This window comes from Megalops cyprinoides, chromosome 1 (genome assembly GCF_013368585.1).
Source record: "Megalops cyprinoides isolate fMegCyp1 chromosome 1, fMegCyp1.pri, whole genome shotgun sequence".
NCBI lineage: Eukaryota > Metazoa > Chordata > Actinopteri > Elopiformes > Megalopidae > Megalops > Megalops cyprinoides.
The window spans coordinates 39,997,930-40,022,042 of NC_050583.1; the positions used below are offsets into that span (position 1 = coordinate 39,997,930).

General features: G+C 42.0%; 1 protein-coding gene across 2 annotated transcripts; it reads right to left on the minus strand.

The window, feature by feature from the left end:
* Positions 1-248: 248 nt before the first annotated feature.
* On the minus strand, positions 249-22,060 carry LOC118777566 (signal transducer and activator of transcription 3-like). Of its 2 annotated transcripts, none has more exons than XM_036528649.1 (24): positions 21,839-22,060; positions 16,557-16,706; positions 15,217-15,460; positions 14,607-14,699; positions 14,219-14,300; positions 13,925-14,025; positions 13,158-13,309; positions 12,533-12,691; positions 11,766-11,858; positions 11,468-11,527; positions 11,211-11,240; positions 10,996-11,089; positions 10,855-10,902; positions 10,340-10,423; positions 9,447-9,545; positions 9,048-9,183; positions 8,725-8,777; positions 8,403-8,497; positions 7,742-7,881; positions 5,673-5,882; positions 5,372-5,414; positions 4,479-4,538; positions 2,533-2,633; positions 249-2,081 (listed from the first exon to the last, which is right to left on the minus strand). In XM_036528649.1, the coding sequence occupies exons 2-24, from the start codon at positions 16,682-16,684 to the stop codon at positions 2,029-2,031; spliced, it is 2,358 nt and encodes a 785-aa protein (XP_036384542.1). In that variant the 5' UTR covers positions 16,685-16,706; positions 21,839-22,060; the 3' UTR covers positions 249-2,028. The 2 variants fall into 2 exon arrangements, with proteins under 2 accessions (XP_036384542.1, XP_036384533.1); XM_036528640.1 differs by having other exon boundaries at positions 5,670-5,882.
* Between the last annotated feature and the right edge of the window lie 2,053 nt (positions 22,061-24,113).

The following is a 24,113-nucleotide window of genomic DNA, read 5'->3' on the forward strand; positions in this document are numbered from 1 at the left end:
GATTGGATATAGGCATTTCATTCAGACAGAATTTCTGACCCACTCATGATTATTGCAGTCTGTTTATTAGTCACATCAAGTTCTGGTTTTTACACAAATGGATCAACAGACAGAGCACCAGTTCAGTTTCAGTAAATGTTTAATTAAAAGTACTAGTGATTAGTTTAGTTACAGCATAATTTACAGAAAATTCAATTCATATGCAATTTACACAATTAATAAGTAAGACTTGCCCCCCCCCCCCCCCAGCACAGAAATACAAGCTTTAAAAGCAGCAAATGGTAGGACTCAATAGTTTTCCTATGGTTAGCTTTAAGAATATAACTCATCCCTGATACCCAGAAATGTAATAATATACCTGCTGTTTAACTCCTTTGCACTAACTAGAGTTTACATCAGGCCTGGGATGAGAGTCCAGACCCACAGCATCTTTCTGTTGGGAGATCAGCCTCAATCTCCCAGACTACTGTAATATCAAGAGAATCAGCTAATATATCTGTATCAATTCAGCCAGATCCAGTATTCCTTATGCTACAGTGGTTACAGCAGAGACAAAAGGGGAGTGGTACAGGTAAAAATCATCAGTTACTTGATTTAAAAGCAAAGATGAAGCACCCCTAAAAATACATTCAGGGTAAAGGTTTAAAAAAAGTCACTGACACCATCCCCTTAAGTGCCAAAACAAAGAAAGAACTTCTAAAGTCATGATCCATGCATGCTGCTGTACGTGACACAATGACACTTCGTGAAACTCCTCCTTATTCATCAGCTTCAACAACTGTTTGAAACAAGCTGAGAGTCAAACAACAAACATTTAAAGTATAACCACATAAACATATGCTGTAAAATGCCGAATGCATGAGTGACGTTTTATCTATAAACCAAGCCACGAACCTTTTGCCATAGAATTTGTTTCAGAAAAAGGAAGGAACCATGGCACTGTGCCCATTTTGAGGAAGGACAGATAAAAAGGTGTTCATTCTACTGATACTACAAATGGAAAATATACACGACAAGCAATGGGAAGTGAGCTCTACACACGATTGTTGTTCATATAGGCAGCCAACAATTTTCCTCTTATTCATTTGATGAACCTTTTCACTTGTTCAGCTGATATTTAAAATACAGCAGAGCTGTCTGCAAATGTGATATAACCATTCCATTATTCACCAGCCGAACCCGAACTCTCAAGTCCTGATGGCTTTAACAGCTGTGGCACTGAGAAGCAAAGGTCTCACATGAATCTTTACACATGATACAAATCTGTGCAGTGACAAACAAGGTAAGACAGGGTAGACTAAAAAGAAAGGCACTGAAGAAAGCGGCCATGACAGAATATATACTGGAGAAAGTATGCATTTTCCACAATAACTAGCTTACACAACTATTCCTGCAGCGCTCATACTGGTTTAAATGTCTCCCTAGGCTGTTCTTCAAAAATTATCTGTAGCTTACAATACAGTTATCATGTAACTAGCAAACCTTATGGCATATTGAGTTTAGTTTTCTGGAAAAGGGTCAGTTAGTATCTGCGCTTGAACACCACTGTAAGTGCCAAGTTGGATATTTCAAGCACACATACATTATAGTCAAGCCTGCTTTATAAATGTTATGGAACATCCATTGTATCATTTCCCCCAGGGTTTAAGCCTTTATGCTTCAAGATTACAGTGGCGTTTTGTGTACAATATCAAAAATAAAACTCTGTGATCAATTAGTTGTGACTGTGGTTAGCCTCTTGTAGTCTTTCCTTTGACAACCTACCCACCTTATAGGCAGACCAGTATTTTCCAGAAAAACAACATGATATAACAGTGACATTCCTCACTGTTGAACACAAAAAATGACCATGAAATATCCAAGTTCATGCCCCTTTAGGGGCTTTTCTGAATAACAAGATGGAAAGGCATATCACAGATGTTGAGTGTTTGGCAGTAATGGCGACCAGTATGAGGTGTGACTGGCTGAAGGGAGATCAGACTGGTGTGCATGTCGTCACTATGGCCCTCTCGCTGGATCAAATCCTGCTCACTGGGGCGAAGCCATGTCCGAGCTGTACTCCATGTCTAGCGTGAGGGATTCTGGGAAGACAAAAACCCAAGATACACAGGGAATTAAGCGCCAGGTCGGATGTGGAATGCATGCTGCTCTGCCGGGTGATCCTCCAGCGAACAACGTGGTCTGTGCTCAAAGAGCTGAACACTGAAAATAGAAACTAAGGGAGGGAAATTCTCAGAGGAGTGGGTGGTTACAATCTGGCTGATTCACAAATACATGTTTAAGCATTTAATTGCCCTTGTAAAACAAGGGAAGGTTAAAGGTTTAACATCAGGCTTGGAAACGACAGTAGTGGGTCATGAATGAGAATGTCATATTCAGTCCTCAACATGGGTAACAATTTGGAGCGGCATAATGAGAGAGAGCTATTTATGTATATCTAAGTATGAGCAGTTAGGTATTTTTTTTTACTATGGTTTGAGTCTGAATATGAGAGACCACAATCACGTTAGCAAGGGTCTAGCAAAGCCTTACCCAAGCCGCCAGGGTTGGCTTCTGCCCCTTCATCAGGCATCAGAGAGTCCAGGGTTCGAGGGGACATAGTAAACAGATCGCTGGTGTTGCCAGAGTTGGTGCTGCAACAGGTGGAAAGAGGTAATAAAAGCAGCTTAGAGCTAAAAGACATTCAAACACTTGTGGTGTTTATGGTCAGTGCAGGTTTTCCATTATGCTGATAAGCATGTGCAAAAAAATCTCCTCTGCATCTGTAAAAACACTATCAAAAGAAGGCAGCATGTCACCCACAGATAAGGAATCTTCTGCTTATTTCAAGCTTGCCATTTTTTTTTTTTTTGCCATTTCATTTGATGATTTGATCAGATTTTTTTATGCTACACATATCGTATTGTAAATTATAGGATTGCTGAAAATGAATCTGATGAGGAAACCCACACTGCTGATCATTCCAAACATTTTGTGTCAAAAATAAAGCCTTCCAAACCATATACAGCAGAACACAAAAAAATAGAGTTGTTCTACGCTGAGAAAGAAGCATACAGCACAACAGAGCTGATGATTGTACTCCCCTGAAGAGGAAACATTGAGAGAATTCACTCATTGTGTTAGAAAATTGATGATGAAGCCTATGTGCCAGCTGATGATATTGTTGGGTTATTTAGGACTCTCGGCACATTACTCGAAGTCAATTACTCTCACCATCTGAAATCTGAACAGCTCAGTCGATCGTCACACAAAGGTGCCTGATAAGGAGTAAGAATGTGGTCTATCACAGTGTGACATTCTGACTGCAAGCTACACAAACGGCATGTATTTTATTATTTTTTTTTTTTTAAAAATGCAATGGATACATATTCATATGTACATCATACATTACATTAAATAATCGAATTTGACCTGAGTTTAAGAATGAGCTATATTAAAATTTTTAATCTTTGCAATACATGTTATGTAAGATTGGGCGTTAGTGAGACTGCTGGATCTATAAATGAGCTCAGTGGTTGCAATGGTAGGAGGTGTAGACTGCAGACAGGTTTTCTGTGGGGACTTTAAAGGAATCAATAAAGGACTCAATGTTGACCCTTTCATGTTTCATAATTCCACAAAGTACACCTAATCCAATGAAACAGGAGAACACAAATAAGTGACATTTACAATATTCTGTAGGTGCGATGAACTACAACAGAAACTTGCAAAACAGTAAGCAGTGAGATTTTGGTAAGCCTGATATCATGTTTTACAAATGCGTTTCACCAAAGTTCTGCCACTGTCAGCACATGCTGTTAGAAATTTGATACTAGTGGTTATTGATACATTTTGGCCTTTTTAACAATGGTATGCTAGTGCTCCACTGTGAACATCATATTGAGAAAAAAATATTAACATCTAAAAAAAAGTCATGAATACATTTCAGTGATCTGAATACATTTCTGAATGTACGTATGAAACTAAACTGAACCTGTCACTACACAATTTGTCCCAGGTAAACCTTGAGTGTCTCAGTAACAGTCGTAGTAAAACTCTCCTAGAGAGTTGAAATAAACTTCATGTTTATTTCAAACAACAAAGGAGCAAATGTGGCTGATTTTAGGGTGGTCACTTTTGCACAACCTTTTCCCCCTTGGCTGACCAGAAATGAACAAAAACAAGACATAAATACTGAGATGATGTTAAAGGAAGAGACAAAAAGGGGCAGAAATTATGCGGCTCATCAAAAATTACATCTGTCAAAAGATTTTTTGGGTCATAATCTTTTAGAGATGAATTTTACCCAGGCTTGAGGGTGCTGCAGTTGCAGTGAGTGGGAAACAGATAGAGGAAGGAGCCACGCCTGCTCAAGGAAGCCAAGGCGGGTGCAACCATACACAGGCACACACAGGCATGCACCCCCACGCACACACACACACTCACACACACACACAGACACACACACACACCTCTCCACGCCCCCATCCCTTCCCTACCCTGGGAATCCATTCACTAGCAGCTCGCTGTCCGGCATGTCCATGAACACTGAGGGGCACCTGCAGAGACAGATCAAGTTTCTCACTGCGCACCATTCCCTTCAATTCCCCCAAACCCAACCTCTCCAACCTCCCTCCGACCTCTGTCAGTCCTCCCTCCTGTTTACCGTCAAATGGGCAGCCTTGCCATTTACTGTATGCTGCTCCCTTCTTTTTTATAGTCTCCCTTTAAGAACGTACTGTACAGTGAGTCAGAGCTCTGGCAAGAGAGCCATAAAAGAAGGCACACGATGGAGAGCAGGCAGTCATGCCTCTCCCTTAAAGAAGACTCCTCTCAGCATTTTGCTTTGGTTGTGAGGAGACACAATGCACAAAGGGGGTTGATTCTTAGGGTACCAGTAAAGGTGGGGGAAGGCTAGACATTTTTCCAGCTATGACAAGCAGCATCTTGACAAGCGGTGGTTTCCCTTTTCATTTCACATCTCGGAGCTCAGCGTTTACTGAGAATGAAACCTGCTCCTCATGCTCAGATGCCCTGTTATTGTTCTTCAGGTACAGATATCACATGTCAGGACACTTCACGTATGCTCTGAACGCCCCCAGTTCCCAACAGCGCAGGTGTGCTTTCTGTTCTGATACAGGCTGAGGGAGGAACATGTGGCAGATGCAGTGAGGCAGCAGTTTCATTGCCTCTCATGTAAAAGCCTGAGTGTAATGTAACCATGTGGACGCTCAGCAGTAATAAACACTAGATCCTAATCTGAAACTATATTTAATAAACCCCAGACATGAACACCTTAAATGCTGGACTATGAAAAAATGGCAGAGGAGCACCCTAAAAAGATTGTTTTGGTTATAAACCATTAACAACCACATGTCCTAAAAATACTTACGGCGTGACGCAGATGAACTTTGTCTTCAGGTAAGGCGCAGCACCTGTCACAAAAATAGGCAAACAAAGGCAAAAGGTCAAAACCACTTTGACCTTAAATCCACATGTAAGAAAAAAACAGCACCTCTATCAAACTGAGGCTGAACTTTGAAGTTTATCGGACAAAACCTTTGACAAGGCGTGTCAAGAGAGTATTGAGGATGCAACTGTACTTACAGGGAGGGACTCCTGGGTTATAGCTCAGATGCCCCCCACCCCGCCATGAGTAGTCCCATCTAGCAGGTAGGAAAATCAACGACTACCTGGGTCAGTGGAGTCAGGATCACTGGCTTCAGCCCGGCAGTACTTCCCAAAAGCCTCCTCCTTAGGGATCTCTGGGAAGAGGTAGACCAGTGGCGAGACCAGGATGTTGGTGGCGTCCATTATCTTGTAGCCCATAATAATCTCGGCAAAGGACATATTGCTGAGCTGCTGCTTGGTGTATGGCTCCACTGACTGTATCTGAGTTTTACCTGGAGAGAAAGAGAGAGAGAGAGACCGAGAGAGAAAGCAAAAGAGAGATATGATGAAGGGACAGAGTGTAGGATACAGAGGGACAAACATGAGAGAGGAGGCAGGGAAAAAAAACGAGCACAAGGAGAAGAGAGAGACAGTCAGAGAGGAGGGGGGAGGCCAGGCACAAGGAACTGGATCTACAACTGGGATGACCCGCAGTGATAGAGGCAAATCACAGTGTGTCACATTGGACACCAGACTGTTCATGCTGTGAATAGCCACACGGCACAACCCAACAGCTAGTTTCACAGAACCCTTCCTGAGCATAACATCTTTCATTTATTATTGCACTTGATTTCATCATATTCTGAACATCTTCATCTCCTTGTTATCTCGATGAATGAACATCTAAAGAACAGAAAACCCCACTGTAGAGTGTATGTGCTGAACATGCCCTTCAAATGAAATGATACTCTTAAGATTACATCTACCAATCCTATGATATCTATCATTGACTAATAGCCCAGTTTGTCCTGTATATAAAACCGGCTGAAGCCGAAATCTGTAAGCTCCGTAACTCAGACTACATTTTCATTTAAATTTAACACCTCTACTGTGTAAACCTTTCCACAAGATTCAAATCCACACAGGCCCCTGCCAAGCACAGCACAGTCTATTTACAGCCACAGCTTTTTACTTCGAGAAAGACAAACCACGCTCTTATAGCATAACCTCATATCTGTGCAAAGCACAAAACTACTAGAAGTTAATTAACAGTTCATTTTTCATGGTCTTTCTACAGCATATTGCCAGTTGTGATGTTTCCCTCCTGTCAAAACAAGCTCAGTCACACCTCTCTAGTCTGCACTGAGCTAGGTGAATAAACAAATACTTATGTGTATCTGAAGGCACAAAATCAATGAAAATGAGTAACTGCTCCTCAGCTAAATTCAACCAAATGAATAAATGCATTCTTGGTCAATACTCCAACACTGACCGAAATATGTCAGATGAGTGAACTTCAGCAAAACAAAGTATGATGAACCATTTTGCTTCTCAAAGTGTTTTACTGAATTCAGTGCACTGATGAGATGCCTACAAAGAAGCTAAGAAGCATTATTCCATCCCCTTCCTTTGAATATGAATGGGTCACAAAATCAAAAGGAGAACTTCAATCTGTAACACAAACACTATAAAGCTTGTGGCTAACAGCCAGTAATGTGACAGGTGTCACATTTGATCATTTTTGAAAAAATAAAATAAAAAACTTTAAAGAATGTCTCAAATGGCAGTGGGCTCTTAATAGAATTCATACTGAATTCTACAAAAAATGTATTTGCACTTTTAAAGAAAAAGGGGTAGAGCAGTAAAAATCAACACACCTGCCTCCTCCTGGCCCCTCAAGTGATCAGTGATGACTGTCTTGACAAGTACAGAGGTAGCCTGTTTTGGTCTGCTATATTGTATACTGTATGTATACTATAGTTTTTCTCTGTATGTTTTGTGTTAAGATTTGACAACTGTTCAGAAATATAGCCCTTGTGGAGTTAAACTAACTGGCTTTCATCGAGAAGAATGATTGTATGACTGTATGATGTTTAGAAGTACACAGAGCATACCTGTTAATATCAAAATACTTATATTTTCAGGATACCCTGTAGTGAGTAGATGTTGGCTGGTGACAGCTATATTCTGCTTGTCACCCTGAATGGGCACATTTTTTTCTCCAACCGTCCGCCTTTACTCAAATACAGGAATTGCCTTTCCCCTGAAGAGACCAACTGTGTGTTTGTAATAATTGCACCCCTCTCTCCATTGTCCAGTGTTCGATATGGTGCAGTGTGGTGCGCGGTGGCCCAGGAGGTCCAGCTCTCACCATTGATGTCCTTCTCCACCCAGGTGAAGGTGATGCCGCCCTCCTTGCTGCTCTCGCTGAAGCGCAGCAGGAAGGTCCCCGGGGGCTTGGGGCTCAGGATGGCCCTCTCCCTCTCCTTGCTGATGAAGCCCATGATGAACCTGTACAGTGGAGTGCACAGGTCACTCATTTGATGACCCGGGATGTGTACATGCTCTGATCTGCCATTCACAGCTGGATTTTTACTGGAGCAACCAAAGCTAAGTACCTTGTGATAAGAAAAGGTGGAGCATGAGGTGCTCAAGGCAAATCAATGCACAAAAGAAGACAGCTGAGCACCTCATCTTTTTTAATTAACTACAATCCAATGCAGAGACGCGTGCCATTCTCACCTGCATTTACAAAATACAACACATTTTGTCAATGAATTGCCTTTCTAGGACTGCAAGTAGGTGTTCAACTGAAAAATACAGCTGAGCTGCCATTCTTTTTTTCTACATAAAGTACCCTGAGCAAGGCAGTAACAATGCTGCCCCACCTAACTCTCCGGTCTCCTTGACCTTTAAGTCCAGAATGCAGTGTCACAACATTACATGCTGTCATGGGTGATGGGCTATTGCTGAGCGTGCAGCTGCCCAAATGTAAGAACCAGTCACTGACAGAGAGCCTGGTGCCTGCTTACCCTTCATTCCACAGTGCCAGGATGTACTTCTTCACCAGATCAATGATGTTATCCAGCCACACCCAGAAAGAGAAGCCTTTGCCAGCCATGTTCTCCTGGAGCAACATTGACAGAAAATGTGTGGAAGGTCAACATGTGCCTCAGTAAATATCCAGCTCTATAAATGGATAGCATTGTAAAGAACTGTAACCTATGTAAGACGCTTTGGATAAAAGCGTCTGCCAAATGAATAAATGTAAATGTAAATGTAACATCAGGGGGAAAAGTAAAGTGCAGAGTGACTCTATAAATGCAGATGTGTGGCACTGTCAGGATCACATACTTTGCAGAACTTGGCCCAGGTGATCTGGCATCCAGAGTAGTTTACACATGGACCTGTGAGGGAACAAGAGGAGTGAGTACAGTGTTTCGGGAGAGACAGAGCTGGAAAGAAAAGAGGATATATACTATGATATCAATGGGAACAGTGAACACTGTCACAGGAGGAAGTGGAGTAAGTAACAAAAGAAAGCGTGTAATAATAAAGATCCACTGCAGTGCCACTGTCCAGTAGTTTTGGAAAGCTGCTAAATGTGTGTGACAGAGATGCAGCTTACAGAGCAAATTCAGTGGTGTGGTCAGTGTAGTGGCATAAGCCCTCCTCACCCAGCAGTTTCTCAGCCAGCGTGGTCAGCTGATCGATTGTCAGCCCCCTCTTCGTGGTGGAAGAGAACTGCCAGCTCAGCACCTCAGCCACCTGGTCCCATGTGCCCACTGGTGGCTTGGTGAAGAAGTTGACATTCTGGTGAAGGGGAGGACAAGTGGTCACCAAATGTTTGTCAGCCAAAAACCAAGCAGATAAATACATCCAACCAAGTATGCAGCTGGAGAAACTTCAATTTCCTGTACCAGGCTCTCTCTTTTAATGTTCTGTCAATTAGCAATTTAGATAAAATCCTCCAAGAGGGAGACAGTTTACTGTAGTCAGAGTTCATTCAGGCAAAAATAAGAGTTTGTCTATTCTTTTCAATGCTCACAGTCTTTTCACCTTTTCATCTTTTTTACCTTGGGATGGTTGGTGAGCATATTGTACCACAGGATAGAGGCCCATGCATTTGGCATCTGACAAATGTTGGAGATCACAACCACAGGCAGGGAGTGTGTCTAGAGAGAAGAACAGACATTCACTTCCAAGTTGTTCTCACATCTTGTTCTGCCTAACTCAAAAAAAAATAATCTTAGGGTGAAGGCTAAAAAGAGATGCACACACAAGGGAGACAAAAACAGGTGACAGCTATATTCAGAAAACATGGAAAAGTGTGTAAGGGATGAAACTCTTCAGAGGAACGCTGCAACCTCATCACAGGCAATACCTCAGCTATATAAGATAAGATACTGAAATATCCACTGATAAGGACCAGAGGGCTCATTTTCCTTTTTGTGAATACTGACTGCATTTGTATGCGGCAGCATTGATGAGCACAGGAATGATGCTCAACAAACCACAATTTATTTCACGCTTATTAATTACAACATTAATTACTCTGTGCCACAGGGAAGTTGCTCTGCTGGAAAAGAAATTTGCCAGGGGTGAGGATGGGGTGCCAATGTAGATTAGTGCAGTGATCCTGACAGAATTGCCCCACCCCAACATTTAATTGGTATTAGCAAACCTCAGACAAACACAGATGCCCACAAAAGCAGTCCTGGTGGTTCTGGTAACACCCAGCTACAAGCTCATTTGTATGTGCCTGTGAAGTGCCCTTCCTCGGCCACCGATATGTGATTACACATGCTTTGGCTAATTAGTAAGGACTGGGATTCCACGCAAAGCAAGTGTTGATCAACAGCACATTCAGTGCCACGTTGAAAGCAAACTGTTTATCTGAAGCGCCCTTATGGGGGCGCTCTACATTGGTTTAAGTTCATGTGCAGGTTGGATATTGCCTCTGGCCCACCTCCAAGTCAATCTTTAGGCCTTGATGGTAGACCTCCGTCTCAAAGGTGATGAGGTGGAGTTCCTCTGTCACGATCAAAGAGGCCTGGGGATGAAGGGAGGGGGAAGAGATTTCAAACATTCACCTTTACACAGGGCACCACAGTATCCTGACCAGGAGTAATTAAGGCTGCCATGTTCACCTGAAACCACCAGAGAGGAGGCAGGCATTCTTCTGGGCATTAACACAGACAGCTATAGGGTTAGGGTCAGTTGCCTTTTTAAAACTCTTTTCCCTGCTGATGTCACTTGAACACCAGCTCTTCCACATGCACACTAAACTGCTCTTTTTCTATTTTGTCACTGAATTTAACTATTCCATTCAAGAAGTGAATACCTCAACCAACCGAAACTAACTCCAGCATTGCACTGAAAGAAAGGGACTTCATTATAAATGTTCAGGATTAGAACTCCTAAAGACAAGAACAGCTGGACAATCCATGCTGGGCCAGTGTGCCTGACTTTGTAGATACTCACATCACTGTTGGTCCTGCCTCCATTCCCACACCTCTGCTCCCTCAGGGTCTGGAAGGGAAAAGCAGTGTTAGACAAACAGCCATTACAGCAGTATTGACCGCACAAGCTCACTCAGGCAGGTGTGTGACAGCAGGCACTCACCAGGTGTTTGAACTCCGCAGACAGACTCCCATTGTTGGACTCCTCCATGTTCATCACTTTGGTGTTGGTACCCAGGATGTTAAACTTGCGGGACCTGGAAGGTCAGGAAAAAAAAAAAAATCTATACAGCAGTCTTTTTGAGCACTGATGTCTGACCTCCTTTATTTCTCATCAAAGATCAGAGTCCTCAGCCATGACAGGAACACGTCACTCACCCTCTCGGTGCTGCAATATCCCCCGATTCCCTGCAAAAACAGTAAAGCCCACTCAGTTGCCCTGTTTGTGGCATCAAAGCAGAAGTGGAGCAAAGGGCTTCCTACATCTTTCACTTCTTATTGATTGCGTTTAGCCGGGGCCCAGAGGGGGGGCTGAGTACGCGAACGGCAGAAAGCTTTCAGCTCTGTAACGCACCACCTCCCGAGTCACTGAAAGTGATTTTGAAAATAAACATGAAAGGCGATTTGAAACTCACTTGTCAATGCACACTTTGATTTTCAGTTGATAATTCAGTTCCTGAAATTTCACCAGTAACCTGGGGAAAAAATAAAATCAACAATAAACAAAAAACACTCAGTTTAACAGAACAGAATAAAGGAGAGAAACAAACCTCTATTACAAGAAACGGGAAAACACAACTGCTTCACAGGGTAGTACTGCCAAACAGTAACACACAAATCCATCCTCCAATTTGGCTTATGCAGACTTCTGAGCTTTTAAACCCCTGAGAGAACAAACAGGTGTGGTGTCGTATGGTGGCAAGCAGTGCTCACCTGACTTTGGTGGTAAACTGCACCCCTGTTTTGATGACCAGAGGCCTGTCCGGATGCATAGGCATACAAGGCTGGCGCTCTACCACAAAGGCGCTGTAAGACAAAAATCAGGTTCTAGAGACATCTCAAGGATAGTCGAAACAAACAGGCTGCACCCCAGCTCAATTTGGACTGTAATAGCAAAGGACCTGAATACTTAATAAAAATCTAAAATATTTTGTTTTCATAAATGTGCAAAAGTTTCTAAAAAACGTTTTTGCTTTGTCATTATGGGTTCTTGTATGTAGACTGATGACCAAAAGAATTCATTTAATCCATTTTAGATTGAGACTATAACACAACAAACTGAAGGAGTCTGAATAATTTCCGACGCCACTGTGTATGAACGCTTGAGATCATTAAAAGGACAGGCTTGCTGAGATCATGGATGGAATGCCGAAGGACATGGAGAGGGAGGGTGTTATCAGTTAATGAAGAAGGACGAGTTTGTTTCCATTCAAATTTATCATTTTCATAAAAAAATGTATTATTATTGTCTGGAGAAGTTGTTGGGATAAGTTATAACCTCCAAACATTTGTACACTTGTATGCACGTCCATGCGATTCCTGGACATTTTGGGAAAAAAGTTCTAGATTCATGTGGGTAAACCAAATGAAACAAACAGATGGCCAGCTGTTTTATTTCCCAACAGGAAATCAGATAAGATTGTATTCTATTGTGCTGCTACTGAATTGGTGGGATGGGGGGTGATGACGGGAGTCCCCACCTCTTCATGAGGCTCCTAAAAATGGCCACAATCTTCTCCTCCAGGGCTGGCCGGTGCTGGATAATGGGGTCCCCCTTGTAGGATACCTTCTGCTGCAGCTCCTCCAGCTTCTTGATCTGCTGGCGGATCTGCAGCTGGGACTCGGCCAGAGATGTGATCCTGAGAGAGGGTCAGGGTGTGGGTTTTAATATAATGCACCTGTTGTATCAGTGTTACATAATTTAATTCCCAGGCAGGCAGCCCTGGTCCCGGGGTATCTGTGATGTTTCTGGTTTTTGTTCCACCTGAGCTCTTAATGACATAATCGGATCAGATATAGTGCCAAATTAATGCAGGTGATTCAGTCTGAATGGGAAAATGCTGAGTACCTCGAGCACACGGTCACCTGTATAAACTCAATGGAATAGGTAATCTGATTATACGCTTAAGAGCTCAGATGGAAAAAAAAAAAAAAAAACAGAAACATCTCTGGAGGTCACTGTTATAACCACACAGCCAATGTAGCAGAACCATTATACAGCACTTTCATGTTTTTTTTAGCTATCACCTGCATAAGTAACAGAATTTCTGATTCAGCCTGACCCAAGCACCTAGGAAGTGGGGCACTACATAGACGGGGTCCTACCAAGTCTCCAGACGGTCCAGGCAGATATTGGGGGTTCCTCCAATGCAGGCGATCTGCTGCCTCCGCCTCCATTCAGCCAACTCATCCTCTGTCAGGTTCTTCTGCACAAAGTCCATGGCCGACAGAAGTCCTGCCATTTCGGTCACGATTTGCTGCCAAGAGAGAGGGCTGTCATTTCCTCTATTTTCACCAAGGTTTCTACACTATATTTGGATAGCAGCATGTCATTGGGCTCATAACCCATAGGTTACTGGTTCAACTTGCTCCAGTAAATAACCAGTTGTAGGGATGATATGTTCATGGATGACCATTTACAAGGCAAATGTAACACAATGTGATATATGACTGTAATTTCAAATGGGACAGTCTAGAATTTTGGTAGTCCAGTGGTCAGTGCTGCAGGTTCAGAGGCTTGCAAACACCATTAGTGCAAGGGGAGTGAAAACAAGTCCCGGCTCTCATAAGAAAGGAAAGGTGAACCTGAGACCATGATCCTGGGGAAATGATGTTGAATTTCTGGGACTCTGCCCATGTGAAAATGTTCATTTTCCCAATTTCCCAAGCTATGCAATAGATTTTAAATGCATTTTACTACACAAACAAGGGGGAAATGGCATTTTCTTTGTCATTTTTAATAAAGTGGAAAGAATTAACAGTATGTTTTCTTATTTTAAATTCTTTTCTAAATAGGTGATGTAACACTTTTTAAGGACTATTGTAAGAGAAACAGGTCACAGATTTTGGTGCTCTCTGAGAGCAAGCCTTACCCTTCTGAGCTGGTCCAAGGCAGTGAGCATCTGCTCCAGCTGGGCCATCTTCTGCCTGGTGGCCGCTGCCTGGCTGTTTCCATTCAGGTCCTGGGAGAGCTCTGCATGCATGGAACAGACTAATTTCATTAACAGGAGTGCAGACATGGAGGAGTCAACAGCCACGTTGGCGTACAACAACAGCTGAATGGAATATTGTGGTGAATGGGTGTGTGATTAATTTTTGTGATTCATAATGGGATTTCTCTGGGCGACTCCAGATGCTTGTGATGTGCACGCACATGCTGGACTCACCTCCTTGGCTTTTCAGCGTCTTGTAGTTGAAATCAAAGTCATCCTGGAGGTTCTCCAGCATCTTCATCTTCTGCTCCATGTCCTGGGTACAGTGATGGGGCAAAACAGTGAGCTTCCTATCAGTACTGAGAATGTGGCGGGAAAGGCCCAACGTGGCACTGCATTCGCGTGGGGCAGGAATGTGTCAGCAATAAAAACAGGGCTGCTCTTTTAAGGACAACAAACAGGACGTTCGCCCACCACAAACACACGGCTTCCTGAAATACGTTGCTGTTAATTACAGTGCGAGGCCCTTGTGCACCGGGGCTATTACGCTGAAAGAATGGCACAGAAATGCTGCTGGGCTGACTTGTGCCCTCCTTCTCTACACTCGTCAGACTCTGCTCACCTGCACCCTCTTCCTCACATCCTGCAGGTTGTGCTCCAGCATCTGCTGCTTCTCTGTCACCACTGTCCCTGAGGGGTGGGCCGCCTGCCCGTCCTGCCGAGGGGAAACAGAGTTTTTAACCAGACTTCACTCACTTGTCATAGCTGGGGTCGCGTTCAGAATTTCACAGGAACCAAAACTGCTGTGGAGGTGAGTGGGCGTAAGACAGGATGGCATTCCCCCTGCTCCTACAAACATGTCAGACAGCAGGCAGAAAAGTCTCCTGACCGCAGTGTGCTAACAAAAGCAAGATGAGTTTCTTTCCTTTAGTAAGGGCATCTGGTCTGTGGCTAGGGTATGACTTTGCTTGATATTTTAACAGCACATTTCTCTCATGTCTGGGGTTCATGCCTGGTGTTGTGTTCCACATTTTTCTTGCTTTCTCATGACTGGTATTGTTGCTGGAACCAGAATGAACCACAGCAAGCAGCTGGACAAAGAGGAATGATAAAAAAAGGAGTGAATGACATAGTCCAACTCAACCCCAAGTATGTGCTCGTTGTATATACAAGTATAGCCCGGAGTAGGGTGGGGCTGGTCAGTGTACTGGGAGCAGTGGTGAAGGCCATACCTGCGTGGCAGTAGTGGCTGACTGCAGGAGCCTCTGTTCCTCCCACAGGCAGCGCGCCACGATGCGGGCGATCTCCATGGGCTTCTCCAGGTACTTGCTCTGCAGGTGCTGCTTGATCCGCCTTAGGTTGTGCTGGTAAAGGACGTTGTTCTCCTGCAGGAAGCGGCTATACTGCTGGTCCATCTCCCCCAGGAGGTTGTGGAATACCAGTGTGGCGTGGGACTCCTTGTTGGCAGCATAGGCCCTGAAGACAATGGAAAAGGAGGTTAAATGACACATCTGGCACTGACACTTTCCACCTCCACTAAACCGTAACAGAAAAAGCACCACCCAAAATGTACATGGTATGACCTGCAGTGATACGAGTACTGTAACACAGTAAGGGGAGCTGCTATTGAGGGGCAGTACCTTCCCTGCAAACAGCTCAAACCATTAAGAGGTTTTAGCGATGCCCCTTGTTGAACACACCCTTCACAGATTAACATACCCATGATGAGCAGGCAAAGAAGCTTGTGCAATTACTGCACACCTCACCCCTCCCTGGCCACAATCTATTGTTGGGTCACAGTACAAAGTTTTAAGGTACAATAATCTATTTGTGGAGGTGATTTGCATGAATGAGAGGGTGTGTCCCCTGCAACAGTTTGAAGACATTGTGACAGAGAACAAAAAAACAGGCATGCATTTATGAAGTTATCATATAGACCATGACTGAACCTGATACCAACATGCCACTGGACACCAGTCATGACACCAGATGCACAGAAAACTTCATTCTGATTAATTTTCCATGATGCAAAAGAGGTTGGAGGAATTTCATAAAATTACAAGATTTGTATATCATAGGAACGAAAACAGATAAAGACAACTAAACTTGGGAATGACAGATTTATATTTGATTTTTATGCAAAATCCATTTAGGGGCGAAGAACATTTTGATTTAATCAATCAATCATAAGCTCCACAAGAACAGAAGAACAGGTCACCAAATAGTACATTCAAAAATGCAAAACTCTCTTCTCTCTGTTGAAGACTTCAGGGGAAAGCCTGACTATTCATGGGAAGTTTGGCTTGGAATGTACAGACTCTGTACAGAGTGTACCCTACTATTTTGGATCACAGATTTGATAAACTCTGCACACATTCATAAGGATTACAACTGGAGTCAAAACGGAAATGATCCAAGTCTTCAAAATATACAGTCCTCCAAAGAGATTCAGAAACCTGCTACTTGGATTCAGCTATGCTGGGAGAGAACTACAAAGTCAGTTCTTGGTGGTGAGAAGGTCTGCAGGTACAGTGCTCTGTGGACCCTGAGTTCTCCTTGATGCTGTACCCACCAGTCCTGGCTCTCAATCCAGGGGGCCAAGAACTGTCGTAGCTCCATGGGGAAGCTGTCGCTGTACAGGTGGTAGAGCTGCTCCAGGTACCTGGGGTCCAGCTGCTGCAACTGGTTCCACTGGGACATCCTGGCCAGCGCTTCCTGAACCCTGCGCACACACACAAGGGAAATTTTAACAGTCTAAAAGGCTTGTTTTCTAATCACTGCTGTGCATCTGAAACAACAACAAAAGGCTGAGAATGTCTAGGCTCAATCATGGGAGTAATGTCTTTGATTTTTTTGTGTATGTTTGGTCTATAATAAGTTAACAACCACATTAATTAAAAATGTGGCAATTTCACTGTTGCATCTTGTGAAAACCAGAACATAATGTAATTTGCAGAGGATCTTCTGGTTGGTTAGTTTGCTAACATCAACCAGTTTAAAATTCACCACAGCACAAATTCAATTTCTAGCAATTCAAAATAGTAGAAATGAAAAAAATTGGAACTGATGAAAAAAGTAGTACTGTATGGCTGAATATCTGTTACAGTAAACATTTATGCTTTTGAAACACCTACTCACAGCTGCCATACCATCTAAAAAGCCATTTACCATTCGAACAGCCTATAATCAAGTTTTTTTCATTCTACTGCTAGGTGTGACCCTCTTTAGGGGCTATAATATTAAAAAGTGCTGCTTGCTCAAAAAGAGACAATTTCAGCAGTGATTTTAGCAGATCTGCCCCTCAGAAGCATGCTAACTACCAACAAGTTTTTAGACGTTATTGCTGACAGATTTTTATCTCTGCTGATGGCAGCATCTTAACTCTTTGAGTATGGTACCGAACAGACAGCACACTGAAAATATGTGCAATGTGCACACCGCCTGCTTTATCATGATAAGTGCACAAAACCACACAGCGCTGGCCTGCAGTCCTGTTATCATGTTCACATCTGAGCCTCATCTTCCATGCTTCAATCAGAAACAAAGAGATGTGAACTCCAGCCTCCATGTCGACTCGTATAAAAGTGAATATATTCATCTTTATGCTGTTCTTCTGTCCTTCTGACCTTCAGAACGGGGGGTGAAAGATGCACTGAAGCATTGCTGCTCCTCTGATGAAAACCTGGGAGGATGACACATAAGTGGTCCCCACCTCATGGGATTTAAGGAGTTGTCCACATCTGCTGTACCTTCTCCAATTACAGGATGCGCCACATTGATCCCTTCCAAAATGGACTGATAGTGCAACCTGCTTTGTTGAGCATCTTAAACCTTATAAGAACTCGATATTCTAAAGTTGTAAAATACCACTGGGAAACAATTAACATTATAAACACCTGACTGTTCCTGAATGATAGAAAGTTAGATGGTAAAAGGTGACACACAGTCCTGACAGATTATGTAATCTTAAATATAGAAACCATATTTGCTCAAACTACATTTCCATATTTAGATCCACTAATCAACTGTGATGTCAGTGTTCACAAATGAATTCCTTCGGCAGCAAGGTTGCCACCAAATATTTATGACTATCCAATGGATTTTTCAACAGAAAGATCAAAAAAAGGATACTTTTAACAAAGCTCTGCTATGGACTGCAATATGCAATATGTAAGCTGTAAGTCGAGAATTGTGAGTGAACAATTGTTCTTGATTCCCTAGCATCAACAGTAATACAGTAAGGGCGTGGGAATTAAATGTGCTTTTGAGAGTTCATAGGTATACAATTCATTGTTTGACTTAGGTAATGGTCCCATAAAGGATTAAATTGCTAGATCACCATCCATAATTATACTCGTAACCCTGAGTTCTTTTCCTCCGGATCAAATTAATGGGGCACTGGATGCAAGAAATTATGGTAATAATAGGAATAACAGTATAGTGTAACAGTAATTTTTAAGATGCGATGAGATGGGTTGTTGTTGTCTCATTACCCTAGTGCTTACATTCCATGATTTTCTAGTCTTGCAGGAAGTGCTGAGCTACAGAAATGTGCCAAGAGTGACCTCAATCAAGTCATCTAACAAAGTTTCACTTCCTCTTCCTTGTTGACCTAAATACAAAAACTCTCCCTATTCACCATGATGATTATATTAACAGTTGTCCTTGGACCAAGCCACTGTGCAGTACCTGACAACATGTCTACCCCTAGCAAAGGATAGGTCAAAGGGCTATGCTCGTTACATGGAACATTTAAGTCCCACGAAAATTTCAAGATAAAAAGATTAAGATAAAAATTCAAATAAACACACAACGAAAATAATAAAAGACAAAATTAACAATACTGGAAATTCCTGTAAGAGGATTAAAATATTCTTTGAAAAACAGGCTATTTTTACTTACTTGCAGAGATGGCCATACATTATAAAATCTCAGAACTGTATATTACTGTTACTCTACTTAAAAAGACATCTAGCCTTGTGTTAAAATATGCTTAAATTGTTTTCTAACCATGCTGCCACATCTTAGTACTTGCCTAGCTAAAAATCTGAACTGAGAGTTGATGTTCTAATTCCTAATCCTATTTTCTCCAAAAGACACAAATTGCTTTAAGGAAAAATAAGTGCAAGGATAAATAAAATGTTATGTAGCATGTGTGATGGCAATGGAGGTGGAGCACTTGGACATGTTTTAACTCACAATCCCATAGACGAATGGCAGACATTAAGAAATATATTCTCTGATAGACTGTCATAAAATCACAAAGAAATGCACCCAAACCTTACAGGGAAGAAATACAGAGGAAATAACCTGTAGGAGAATAGGGGTGTAGAAGTCAAACATGATGAAATCCATCACAAAAATAACCACAAAAAGGTCAACAAACAGGTTTTCATGGTTGAGACTTTTTACTGTAATCAAGTCCGTTCACCTGAGCAGCTATGCTGCAAAGCCACACAATTCCCACAGCACAAGGACTGACTAGTGAAGTTAGATAGCCATTAATAAGAGTCTGGTAAGAGGCTGATTAAGTTAACTATTGACCAAGAGAACTGACTTTTCCTTACAATGAACTTATCACACTCACCCCAAAGGTGCCACATGGACAACTGAGGTCAATAGTAGCATATTGCACTTCTCATGGAATAAAAAGCTCCTCCATCTATGACAATGACTATTAAATGCACAAATCACTACACACTGAAGTACATTAAAACAGCAGTTCACAAATCTAGCTCACTACCTCTATGTTTGAGGTAGGCTCCCCAGTATCATTTGTTATGGCCAGGCTCTGTGGCTTCTTTCAGTGCAGAAATGTCTTAAATATCTTGTGCTTGTATTTGGAGTGAAATTAATTATTACTAAACTACAGTGTTCTTGCCAAATATCATATTCTGGTCTGTTCAAGTACCTAATGTGTCTTGATCTGTTTGGCGAAACTTGGGATTCCAGCATTCACACAGACTTTCATTGTTGCTTAAAATAAAACAGGAAGAATGTTTTCTATGAACATTCCTCAAGCCATCCTTTATCCAAAATAAATATAAACATTTTTTTTTTACTTTTGATGCAATTACATTGTGAGTATCTGTGGTTATACAATGAATACTCGCTTTTCATGCAGCATGACTTACAGGATGCCATATTCAAGGAAACATCCACACAGATTCTGGTAAATAGCCTACTTCCTCATACAACGTCAACAGGGGTCAAAAGACACAAGACAGCAGAAACAATGCTACCTGTTTTACCACACCTGAGCTCATTTTCATTGAGAATATTCATCAACAGTTTAGCAAAATATATATATATATATCAAAGGGACATGTACATAGAGTTAGGCTGTGCTCTCCACATACCAAGAGGTAAAAACGACAGAGGGCCCATGTTAAGGAATTGCAGAATTCTGACATTAAAATGCAATAATAGCAAGACAATCTGTCAGACTCAGTACACGCTCAGTAAGTAATGGAAATAACATTTTAAACAAGAAAAATGAGAGAAGCCACAGAGAAACTGAGAGCCTACTTTGAAATACAGCATGCTGGCCCTTGGAACACAAATCAACAAAACAAACAGGTACCTGAAAGCAGAGGCACCACAGAGATGCACCACAATCGCTGTGCGGGCAGAAGAAACAAGTCAGTGTAACCGCTGGCTGAAAATCAACCTACTAATGATTCCCCTCTGGTGTACAAATATTAGATTAGAACTAAAAATAACTGAGTTTCTCATTACCAGTACTAAAAGACCTGACATTGAAGTTTCAAATATCCTGTCTTTTCAGACACTTAACTGCTCTCATATCGCAATTTGTTATTGGCATACCTCCTTCTGTCATTATTTTAGGACAGTCATCTCAATGTGTCAGATCTGTGATGTGTCAGATCTACAGTGTGTTTTTAAAGCAGGATATTCCAAAGCCCGTTCAGGTACGCCTACAAATCCATAAACAAAGTAGGTGGCAACAGGAATCCCACTTCAAAGAGACAGACATGTACCTACTTTATTTAGAACATTCTAAACCCTGCCATTTTCTACAGACTTTGATTTTCACTATGAGTATGACTTAAGAATGAGTGTTATGACTAATCCAGTTCTATTGAATATTATTATCACATTGCACGTGATTAAAAGTCGTGTTGGGGAAAAGGAATTTATTTCCCCAGAAAACCCAACTTACTTCGAAAGTTTCAAAATACCTGGTTACAATATGATGACTGGTCTCTAATTAGAGCTGAAGGGGGGGAAACCCCCCAAAGCATTCTTTCCATGGCAGTTATTGCTCAAAAACAAAGTGCATGCCATTGGCATAGTGAGCTCCTTCTTAAATAAGGGTGAGAGTACGTTGTATGACACGTTTCACTGGGCGTTTTTTTTAAAAATCTTATTCATATTCCTAAATTAGTACGACACAGTTCATTTTAGTTTATGTAAAATTCAAAAACTACTTTCAGCATTTCCATGTAAAAGTACAATTAGTGAACTGGTGACAAAGTCAACATGCAAAGGACTGTTACTGCTCCAAAAATAGTCACAGACCGCTGGCTACTATCCAACACAACTTAGCTTTAGCTGCTAAATTAAAAGTCTAAAACTACATCGTGCGCAAAAAACACCCACTGTAGCCGAAAACCTACATCATAATTTTGCAGGAAAGGCTTCGAAAAGCAACTTTTGATTGGCAAATCGCTACGTCTCAAGGGAAAATGTTTGACATCTAGGTTTAGAAATATAAACAAAATGCTACCTAATACAACTTAATTGCGAAAACGTAAGATATTGTACACTGTACATTGCAGCTTGTTAGCCTCAAGAGCTGCAGTTTCGCCAAAATGACAGGAATGAACTTACCCTTCTCTCTTGAAAACGTGTTTGAGGAAACGGCTTCTGAAGCCCCTGGCTGCTTCCCAAAATGCGGAAAGTGGATAAACTATCTGATTAAACAAAACAATATTACTTTTGGTTAATTTATACCCTTCTTCTAAAAACACACCCTCCAACTTTCTGTTACGCTTTATTCAGACATCCCCCAGCCAACACGATGAGCAACCAAACCGACTGCTGAAAATATTCACAGACAGTTCAACAAAGCAATGGCTGAACAGAACGATCTTGAGCTAATGAATTAATCATAACGCTTGTCAACATAAACCAATCGGAGTCTACAGCTAAATGCAGAAGGCGGGCTCGAACGGCAGAGAGGTGGAGCCTTGTACACTGTTTACTGCTACCGCCCCCATCGCTGTTCCATGGAAACCACACTCCCCCCGTCTAAAGGGAAAACTGGCCCTGCTATCATTAAATAACGGAGGGAGGCCTTAAATGCTTTAAGAAAAGCTGGTCTGGAAGTCATCTGAATTACTGGCAGGGATTACGTCACCAGCAGTTTAATGAGACAAATGTGAACTGTGGCGATATTTCTTGAGTGCCCCGAAAGCCTTGATTGCCAGGAAGAAAAAGGAGAATTGAAAGAAGTGGAGGGCACAATTTCTGGCAACTCTGAATGTTCAATTTTAAGGAGCCCCAGGACAGTAAACAGAATCATTCCAATAATACCCTAATTAATGAATGGCAGCACATCAGAGTCAGCCGTGCTAAAACAGACATTTGAACAAGTGCTTATGTATAAGGTACAGACGGAAGCTGCTTGAATTGTGAACATTTTAGACTCTTGATGTCTGACGATGTGTTGTTAAATATGCATACATTTACCGCTGCTTATTCGCTTTGTTGAACTTTTCCGCACAATGGCACTGGATTTCATGGGTGCCACTAATGACTCAGTAATCTAACTAATCTAGCTTCTTGCCTAACCCTATTAAATCATCTGCCAAATGCAAACATGCAAATATAAATGTGTTGAGACCTCAAGCTGCAAATAAAAAAGAATGTCATTATAATTTATGTTATTAAATCAGAATATTCTTAAATTTATTGTCTTGATGAAGCAACTGTGCGAGTGGGCTAACCCAGAGACCATCTATGCACTGATTTTCTCTTCAGTCTATCTGTAAACAATACACAAATCTGGATAGTTGCCTCTAAATCAGTGCATTCCCAAACAGATTTCTCAACTTCAGATTCAGATTTGTTACGTCATTGTACCTATCTCCATGAAGCTAGAAATAACTTTATATAGTGTTGTACATGCTGGGTGTTTAGGAAGATGGAGGTTGTTTGCATGTGTAATATCAGGCACTGCAGGGATTGTGTTAGTCTATGAGATTATCCTGGCACAGCAGAGGGAGTGGTGGTGTTGTCTAGTGTTATTTTATGAAATTAAACACATTAATAAAGTCAATTCCTTATAACTGCATATATTCACAACTGTCATGAAGTTATTAGATTAGATTAGATTAGATTGAACTTTATTGTCATTGTGCAGCGTACAGGTACAAGGCCAATGAAATACAGTTAGCATCTAACCAGAGGTGCAAAAAAGTATATATAAATAGCAGCATAAATAAATAGCAGTGGTATGTACAAAGTGCAAGATATGAGGTAGGTCAGTATAGTGACACTGTTCTGTATCGTGATACTACAGTGCAAAACAGAGATGTGCAAGGGGAGGAGGTGCAGCATTGTGCAATGTGCAAAAAAAACCAAAGTAACCACCTCACTAAGTGCTGGATCTCCTCCCTGTAGGCAGTCTCGTCATTGTTACGGATCAGGCCTACTACCGTGGTGTCATCTGCAAACTTGATAATGGAGTTAGAGCCATACACAGGTACACAGTCATGGGTGAAGAGGGAGTAGAGGAGAGGGCTCAGCAAGCAGCCCTGTGGTATACCAGTGCTCAATGTGAGGGTGGAGGAGGTGTGGGTGTCAAGCCTAACAGACTGTGTTAGCCTAACAGACTCTGTTAGTGAGGAAGTCCAGGGTCCAATTACAGAGTGATGTGCTGATGCCAAGGTTGGTGAGCTTAGAGATCAGTATTGAACAGTATTGAACACAGAACTGAAGTCGATGAATAGCATCCTAACATAGGAGTCGCTATTCTCCAGATGGGTCAGGGCAGAGTGGAGAGCAGTACTGACGGCGTCCTCTGTTGACCCTTTTGGGGCGGTAGGTGAACTGATGTGAATCAAGAGTGGAGGGTTTAAGGAGGAGGATTTAATGTGTGAAA